We start from the raw sequence: 9,277 nt of genomic DNA, 5'->3' as shown, positions 1-9,277 counted from the left end.
GTTGATATATCAGAGCTTTCCAGAGAAGTAACTTGGAATCCTGCTTCCTGCTGCATTCAAGTCCAAGAACCTCAGATCTCAAAAGAATGAACCTCAAATATACCTGAAGTGTACCCTCTTAGCCTCCACTAAGGGCTGTACCCCCTGCCTCTCACCCCATCACCATGAGTCTTCCATGTGCTTGTCCTCTCCTCCCCCATCTGTCCAACTTGTTTATCCTAACATAATCCCTGTCCCACTGGACCCATCATAGTTCCTGTCACCTGACAGGGGGTGGGTAAACAGACAGGTATATAGCCCCTACCTCTCCAGCCAGGGCAGGCACAGACGCCAAGGACAGAGACGCTGACTAGGTAAGATAAAGAGGCAAGAGGTGTGAGCAGCATCCAAAGAGGCTTGGGCTTCAGTTATGGAGAGGGAGAGAGCCAGGTTGAAATGGGCAGCAGGTAGGGAGATCTCTGGGGAGGAGCTGAAGCCCATTTGGCTTCAGTGTCCCCCCCAACCCCCACCACCCTCTTCCTAGGCCGCTTTCCCCACTGTCACCAACATGAAGCTGCTCGCAGCAACTGTGCTGCTCCTCACCATCTGCAGCCTTGAAGGTGGGTGTGATATGGAGAGGGGGCCAAAAGGGAGAATGTGCTGGCGGTTATAGCTACCTATCTGCCTATGCTCTTATATCCAGGTCTGGCAACTAGAGGGCTCAAAAGGAAGATCATTCCCTATCTAAAGCCCAGAAAGCCCATCCAAAGATCTGACTGGACACCTTTTTGGGGAGGGGGCGGAGAGCTGGGGTGGGTACTGGCAGAGGTATGGCAAGAGGCCAAGATTCATTGCTGTGGACCCAGCTGAAAAGAGTGTGTGTGTGTGTGCAGGAGCTTTGGTTCGGAGACAGGCAGAGGAACCAAGTGTGGAGAGCCTGGTTTCTCAGTACTTCCAGACGGTGACTGACTACGGCAAGGACCTGATGGAGAAGGTCAAGAGCCCAGAGCTTCAGGCCCAGGCCAAGTAAGTCTAAGGGCAAGGAGTTCAGGGGCTGTGGAACTGTGGAAAGGAAGAAGGGAAGATAAGAGGCCCCACAGAAGACTGAACCCAGGGGTGGGGATTAGGGCAGATTAGGCTTAAATTGGAGAGAAAAAGTCCTTCGTTGCCCAAAGATCCCACACGTTTCTTAGATAGAGAGGAACAGCAAGAACTGGGCCTTGAATTTCAGTCTCTAGGGTCTGTTCCTCTACCCAGCAAAGGTCTTGGCTCTACTCCCACCTAGGGGCTTTGCCATGCGATGGACCAGGCACTAGAGTTTGGGGACTTGAGTCAGTCTGCTCTGACCTCCCACCATGACCGAGGCCCCTGCCAGTGCCTAGGGTCCCTCAAATTAAACTCTAATCCCCTCACCTATCCAGGGCTTACTTTGAAAAGTCAAAGGAGCAGCTGACACCTCTGGTCAAGAAGGCTGGAACGGATCTGGTTAACTTCTTGAGCTATTTCGTGGAACTTAGAACACAACCTGCCACCCAGTGAGGTGTCCAGACCATTGTCTTCCAACCCCAGCTGGCCTCTAGAACACCCACTGGCCAGGCCTGGAGCTCCTCTCCCTACCCACTCTTTGCTACAATAAATGCTGAATGAATCCAGCTCTGAGCCTGGTATGTTTGGGGGACTGGGAAAAGTAGGGGAGTAGGGGAGGAGAAGAGGAAGGAAAAGGAAAAGTCTGCTTCTAGAAGGAGAGAAGTTTGGGTGTGGAGGGGTGAAGAAAAGATTGAAGACACAACTGATGAAAATGACAGGGGGAGGGTGCCATGATTCTTCTCCAAACCCAAAGAGTCTCCTACGGGCTGGGCATGACTCTGCAAGAGAACACTAAAGAGGCTTTGCGTTGCACACAGAACTAGGAGAGGAAGGAAGAATTCACAAACTGAATCCCTCGATTTCTGGATGTCATAGAAAATGAGGGTACCCTGGTGGGGTGCAGTGGCTCACGCCTGTAATCTCTGCACTTTGGTAGGCCGAGGCAGGTGGATCACTTGAGATCAGGAGTTCCAGACCAGCCTGGCCAACATGGTAAAACCCCGTCTGTACTGAAAATACAAAAATTAGCCAGGTGTGGTAGCACGTGCCTGTAATCCCAGCTACTTGGGAGGCTGAGGCAGGAGAATCACTTGAACCCAGGAGGCAGAGGTTGCAGTGAGCTGAGATCGTGCCACTGCACTCCAGCCTGGGTGACAGAGTGAGGCTCCGTCTCAAAAAAAAAAAAAAAAAAAAAGAAGAAGAAGAAGAAAAGAAAAAAAGAAAATGAGGGTACCCCTCAGAATTTCCTCTTAGTCATTCTATGAAGAAAAGAAAGCTTCCCAAGCTATCAACCAAGACCCTCGTTTCCCTTCTGAGCCAGGGCAACACTGTGTTTCCCCCTTTCCCACAATAAAAGACTCAAGTTTGCTCCTCTCCCTGGAAATGCTCTAATTTCTCCATTTATTTATTTATTTATTTATTTTTATTTTTTTTTTTTTTTGAGACTGAGTCTGGCTCTGTCGCCCAGGCTGGAGTGCGGTGGCCGGATCTCAGCTCACTGCAAGCTCCGCCTCCCGGGTTCACGCCATTCTCCTGCCTCAGCCTCCCGAGTAGCTGGGACCACAGGCGCCCGCCACTTCGCCCGGCTAGTTTTTTGTATTTTTTTTTAGTAGAGACAGGGTTTCACCGTTGTAGCCAGGATGATCTCCATCTCCTGACCTCGTGATCCGCCCGTCTCGGCCTCCCAAAGTGCTGGGATTACAGGCTTGAGCCACCGCGCCCGGCCATTTCTCCATTTAAAACCTCTTGTCTAGGCCAGGTACCGAGGCTCACACCTGTAATCCCAGCACTTTGGAAGGCTGAGGTGGGAGAATCACTTGAGGCCAGGAGTTAGAGACCAGATTGAGAAACACAATGAGACCCCCTAATATATTTTTTTAAATTAAAAACAAAAGTCCAGCTGGGTGCAGTGGCTCACACCTGTAATCCCAGCACTTTGGGAGGCCGAGGTGGGCAGATCACCTGAGGTCAGGAGTTCGAGATCAGCCTGGGTAACATGGTGAAACCCCGTCTCTACCAAAAATACAAAAATTACCCGGGAGTGTTGGCACATGCCTATAATCCCGGTTACTCAAGAGGCTAAGGCAGGAGAATCGCTTGAACCTGGGAGGTGGAGGTTGCAGTGAGTCGAGATCGTGTCATTGCACTCCAGCCTGGGCACCAAGAGTGAATCTCTGTCCCAACAAACAAACAAACAAACAAACAAAAAACAAAACAAACAAAAAACAAACAAAAAACCTCTTATCTAGACACTGCCTGTGGAAGACCCATTCCAAGCCTCTCCTCCACCGCTATCCAGGCACTATTTATAGAACTGGCCTGGTAGCCATCTTGGAGCCTGGAACTAGTAGCTGTGGTAGCCATTTAAAGGCCTGGCAAGTATCCAATTTGGTGGACATGTGGGACTAGAAAAACTTTGGGAGCTGTGATACCTGGATTAAATGAAAATGGAATGGAAATCAGTCTGGGTTGATGGGAAGAGACTTACAATCCCAAGAGGCAGAGCAAGGGAAAATGAAACATTTTCCGATAAAATTTTATTCCCACTTTATCTTTAAAAGAGTTACTTCCAGGTCAGGCTTGGTGGCTCACACCTGTAATCCCAGCATTTTGGGAGGCCAAGGCGGGCAGATCATAAGGTCAAGAGATCAAGACCATCCTGGCCAACATAGTGAAACCCCATCTCTACTGAAAATACAAAAAAAAATTAGCTGGGCATGGTGGTGCTTGTAGTCCTAGCTACTCGGGAGGCTGAGGCACAAGAATCACTTGAACCTGGGAGGGAAAGGTTGCACTGAGCCGAGATTGCACCACTGCACTGTAGGCTGGCAACAGAGGGAGACTCCATCTCAAAAAAAAAAAAAAAGAAAAAAAAGAAAAAGTTACTTTCCTACCATGGCTCATTTCTCATATCTCATCTGAAATCACCTTTCCCCCACAGACACTGGAGATGGCTCCAATTCCTTCCAGATATTGATCAGCCTCCTTCATCTGGCCTTCATGACCCTCACCATTCATGATTACTCACTACCCCTTCTCTTTCCCAATATCCGCTTTTTCTCATGTGGCAAAATGTGCAGAGACAAAAGTGATATCAGTCGGTTCCTTGCAAGCTGAACTTGGACAGGTTAATTAACCTCAAATAGCCTGAATTTCCTCACAGGGTTAATTAGCAGATCAAATGGTACAATGAGCTGGAAAATACTTTGAAAAGTGTAAGTCGCTGTGCAGTGTGAAGTGTTGTGCAGTACTGTGGAGGTTGGGGGTTATGCCAGGGGTAAGCTTGGAGTCTCTAGACCCATTCTGGAAAGACTGTGCGTCACAAGTAGGACTGGCAGCATCTCCTGAGGTTTAAATTCTTCCAGGCAAATATTTCTCATAACTCTGAAAACAGGACAGGCATTGACAGGGCCTTGACCACCACCCATGCACTTGAGGGAGATGACCCGCCATTTGGACCCAACTTATTTCCCTTTGCCTTACCTACCACTAACCCATCTGGCCCTCTAAGCTCCCACTTGCCCCAGACGCCATGAAAATTCACTGTTCCTATAAAACCTTCCATTAGGAGCTTCACACATGCCTAGTCATACCATCCATTCTGCATATTTGGCTTTTCAGCTATGCTAATTCCCATATGCATGTACTGGATTGGTGCTGTCTGGATTGGTGACTATCTGGGGACACCCAGGTTCCCCTACAACCCAACCTTGGTTCAATCGTCAAACACAGAAGGCCATGCTGATACAGAAGTCATTTCTTATGTTTCCAAATACGCCTAGACTCCCAACACACTAGTACCTGCTCCAGCTCCATCCTCAGAGCACCTGGAGGTCAAAGGTTTTATCCCTCCCCCAGCCATAGTCAACGTTTATCCCTCAGTCAGCAAAATAGCCCTGAAGTCCGTTAGACTGTGAGTTCTGGAACTGAAAAACTGTATCTAGTGCTTAGTAGAGACTGAATAAATATATGATAAATGAATGAATGAATAGAGTCCAGTCCATGGCAGCTTTATTGGGGGTTCTCCCTTCCCATATTTTAGCTGGAGTTGGGGATGGGGAAAAGAAGAAGGGTGGGACAAGAGAGTGAGACTAGAATATAAACATCCGTGAATAGCATCTGAGCATTAGTCTTTAACGGGGAGGAGGAATCACTGGTGTATATTAATTTAGGGCACAGGATCATTATAGGGGTAGGACCAGCTGATGTTAATGGCATGCAAGCATATGTGATGCCAACCATGAGGGCTGGAAGAACCAGAAGCCGAAGAAGAATATGACCGCATCTATTCTAAAGCTACTGTGGTGGTTTCTCATGCTTCAGAGTCTCATAAGTTTCCTGGTTCCTGGTGCTCAGGCCCTAGAGGTGGGAGTCAAAGGGTGATCAGGAGCTGGAGCCCATCAGGGGCCCCTCCCACCTCCACAGGCCCCGCCCCTTCCAAAGATCGCTCAAAATCCCACCCTCTTCTGCTGACTTCCCGGGTAGGGGAGGCAGGCACACTTACCGTGTAAACACCATCTGATTTCTGCAGAGACAAAAGAAGCAAAGCATTAGAGACCCACAGCTTCTCCAGGGCCCCAGGGAGGCATGGGGCGTGGGCGGCCAGCCACCTTGGGCTAGAGGGCACTCACATGGATGCTCTGGACCATGGATGCCTATTTGCTCACATGGCTACAAGCACACATATACACCCGACATACCACATCCAAGTCTCTCACATATTCTTTGTCACTCTATGCTTGATTCTTCCCTGTCACCTGCCGAATATTTTACTTCTGGCTTGGCTAGGTAAGGTGGGAGGGAGGCCTCTGAGGTGTATGCAGGTCAGCACCTGAGAGGCATGCCCTCCCAGAGGCCCGGAACCCCAGGCTGGAGCCCCAGAAGGGCTGAAGGGCTGAAAAGTTGTTGACACCAGGTGTGGGAGGGTCCATACCTCATAGCTGGCTATAGCTGCCTTTCGCACTTGGATCTGGAATGGGGGAAAGGTTATCAGAAAAGGGGAAGTTAGTGGCCCATCCCCCTTCCCTGCAAACTTTGTCAGGGAGCCCCTTTTATTCCTTCTCTTCGAATCCTTGCTGCTGCCCCCCTCCCACTTCCCCTTCCAGCCCCTTACCCCTCCCTGCCCAGCGCTACCTTCAGTCGACAGTAGAGGAGGGTGAGGACAATTCCATACAGAAACAGGATGGCATCCAGGATATAGCAGAGCTGAGGCTCTCCCAGGGCCGCTGAGGGGATAGAGGGTGCCCGTGGGGTCAGGGGCATCAGGGAGGATCTCGTACTCAGAGGAGAGAAGGGAAGGGGCTCTGGGAGGTAGGACAAAGCCTGGAGGGGAGCCGTCTAAGGGAAGAAATTCTGTTTCTCTCTGGCCTCCCACTGCCCTTACCTTTCCCTCTTCTCCCCCACCGTAGGCTCGGGCTAGGATAGGAAGTGTGAGGGTTCTATTGAGATGGGACTTATGTGGACTAATAATTGAGGCCTTCCCCCTCAGCCCCCAACCTTTTCTTTTTAGCATTGTGGGTTTCTCAGGCCCACATTGAGCAATTTATCCACCTCAAGGGACCCATCTGAGTCCACTCGACTGAAACAAAAACCTCAGCCGAGAGGGGTAGTGGGAGGGAGAGGCAGTGGCAAATTTCAGTGAAGAAACCACAGAAGTGTCTCTACTAAGTCCTGTGACCTGTGGCTGAGGGCTGGACAGGAAGGATGTGAGCCGGGGAAGGGAGAGAAGGCAATTACTCTGTCATTGGTCATCTCCTAGCCTCAGCCTTGTTGCTTTCTGTCCTGCCACAAGACACTTAAATATGTAAAAAAAAAAAAAAAAAAAAAAAGTGTCTGTTTTTCCCAGACCGTACAGATACCTTCGGCCCTGAACACAAGGCTGGGGGAGTGACCACAGCTATATGGATACCAGCTCCTGTTACTCTGCCTTATTACTCACTCTCTGGGCCTCTGAGAGGGGAAGTTTTGTGCAATTTAAAAAAATCAAATCAAGTCTGGGCTCCAGAGACTGCTCTTACCCCCTATCAGAAGACCAGTAGGGAACGTGTGACTAACGCCGGTCAATTACTGACATCAGTCAAGTACTTTTTATTCTGCAACATTCTTTCACACACATGATATTGCACAAATCTTAAAACTACCCTGTGAGGGAAACATCATCATTGCCATTTTATGGGTGACGAAACCAAGGCTCGGAAAAGCTAAGTAACTCACTCAGAGCCACAGAGTTAAGTGACAGAGCTGAACTCAAATGCAGGTTTTCTGCCTCTAAAGCCCATGCTTTCGTTTGGGCCTCAGCGGGCCTCCTCCCTCCTCATCCCACAGCAGCAGACCAGTGGTTAATTTAATACTTGCTCCCACCTTCTCAGCTAGGCTGCTGGAATTCCTCCCCAGTCATTGTCTTTCAATTTCCACAGTTTCCCTGAAGCTTACGGACCTCCTCCTCCCCGACATCCAGCTGCCCCACACACACACACACACACACACACACACACACACACACACCCCAATCTGGCACAGACAACCCAGAGTGAACAAAGAGTGGGAATTCTTAGATAGTGACTGGAGCCGTAGAGCTGCAGAGACCTTCCCATTTCTGCCTCTATTTCTCAGCTCACGCTCAGGTCTCTGGAACAGCATCTCATGCTGCCCATCCTCATATCAACTGCTGACAGAATGGAGCATTAGCAATGACCCATAGAAAAAGCAATCCCGTCTGTTTGTCTTGGCTATATCCTTGCCTTACTCCCAAGCACAAGAACAGATTCCTACCTTCCTAAAGGGTTCTCTGTATCTCTCTCTATATATATATAAATATATATAATCTTTTTTTTTTTTTTTTTTTTTTTTTTTTTTTTTGAGACGGAGTCTCTCTCTGTCGCCCAGGCTAGAGTGCGATGGTGCGATCTTGGCTCACTGCAACCTCTACCTCCTGGCTTCAAGTGATTCTCCTGCCTCAGCCTCCTGAGTAGCTGGGATTACAGGCGCCAAGGGTGCTTTGTATATTAAACCAGCTAGAGATCAGCTCCCAGCAGACAAGACCAAATGCACCCCATGGGAAACACTGATCATGGGAAAGGAAGCTTTTCACCAGACCAGCTCTTCATGCCATACAACCAGACCCTTCCCCTGCCACTTTCTATCAATGCTGAAAAGAGAAAAGTCAACCAGGCACAGTAGCGCTTTCGGAGGCTGAGGTGGGAGAACTGCTTGAGGCCAGGAGTTCAAGACCTATGTGGCCAACATAGCAAGACCGTCTTTTTAAAATAATAATAATAGCTGAGCGCAGTGGCTCACACCTGTAATCCCCAGTACTTTGGGAGGTCGAGGTGGGTGGATCACTTGAGTCAGGAGTTCAAGACCACCCTGGTCAACATGATGAAACCTGGTTTCTACTAAAAATACTAAACTTAGCCGGGCGTGGTGGCGGGTGCCTGTAGTCCCAGCTACTCGAGAGCCTGAGGCAGGAGAATCGCTTGAACCTAGGAGGTGGAGGTTGCAGTGAGTAGAGATTGCGCCACTGCACTCCAGCCTGGGTGACAGAGCAAGACTCTGTCTCCAAAATAATAGTAATAAAAATATGAAGAAAAGTCTGGAATGAGGTAAGAAGGCAACAAGAAAGAAGGAACTATGAGTCTAGTGCCCTGGGTCGGGGCTGGATAGGACTGGCCTCAGGGTTTCCCTATGCCCACCTGCCCACTGTCAGTCTTCCTTCATCTGTGTTTGACTCGACCCTCAGACCCATGCTCTGGATTTCCACCCTGGAGCCAGCTCACACTATCCTCACCAAACCCTCTTACCTGCTTGTTCAACCAAAAGGAGTAAGAGCAAGACCACTGCTGGAATCATCTTGGGCTGGAGATCGGCTATTCTGACAGCACTGTGCAGCTGTGCTCAGCAAGCAGTTCCCTGACCACAGAGTCCCCCCCTTCCTGCCACGCCTTCCCCCACGCTTTGGCCCCTTCCCCTTCCTGCGCAAGAGACCGGGCGGCTCCCGGAAGGGCCAAGGGAGTTGGGAGATCTCGGCTCTTAAGTGTCAGCCCTTCAATGACCAACTCCTAACCCATAGAATGAGGAGACTCTCACACTCAGGAAAGACTGTCTACATCTGCCATTTCCAACTCCACCTGGTTCAGAGATTTATCGGTGCTAAACTGCCCGCCGACATTCCCTCAGACCCCACTATAGCCCTTTCCCTCCCAACTGGAACTTT

General features: G+C 49.7%; 2 protein-coding genes across 2 annotated transcripts; one reads left to right on the top strand and one right to left on the bottom strand.

The window, feature by feature from the left end:
* Positions 1 to 276: 276 nt before the first annotated feature.
* On the top strand, positions 277 to 1,631 carry APOA2 (apolipoprotein A2). Its single transcript, XM_003892966.4, has 4 exons — positions 277 to 353; positions 524 to 599; positions 873 to 1,005; positions 1,401 to 1,631. The coding sequence occupies exons 2-4, from the start codon at positions 548 to 550 to the stop codon at positions 1,516 to 1,518; spliced, it is 303 nt and encodes a 100-aa protein (XP_003893015.2). The 5' UTR covers positions 277 to 353; positions 524 to 547; the 3' UTR covers positions 1,519 to 1,631.
* Positions 1,632 to 5,050: 3,419 nt separating this feature from the next.
* Positions 5,051 to 8,998, bottom strand: FCER1G (Fc fragment of IgE receptor Ig). Its single transcript, XM_003892964.4, has 5 exons — positions 8,865 to 8,998; positions 6,199 to 6,290; positions 5,999 to 6,034; positions 5,570 to 5,590; positions 5,051 to 5,424 (listed from the first exon to the last, which is right to left on the bottom strand). The coding sequence occupies exons 1-5, from the start codon at positions 8,911 to 8,913 to the stop codon at positions 5,362 to 5,364; spliced, it is 261 nt and encodes an 86-aa protein (XP_003893013.1). The 5' UTR covers positions 8,914 to 8,998; the 3' UTR covers positions 5,051 to 5,361.
* Positions 8,999 to 9,277: the final 279 nt, after the last annotated feature.

Source organism: Papio anubis, chromosome 1, assembly GCF_008728515.1.
Source record: "Papio anubis isolate 15944 chromosome 1, Panubis1.0, whole genome shotgun sequence".
Lineage (NCBI taxonomy): Eukaryota > Metazoa > Chordata > Mammalia > Primates > Cercopithecidae > Papio > Papio anubis.
Note: the sequence above shows the minus strand (reverse complement) of the source record. Positions and strands in the feature narration are given on the sequence as shown.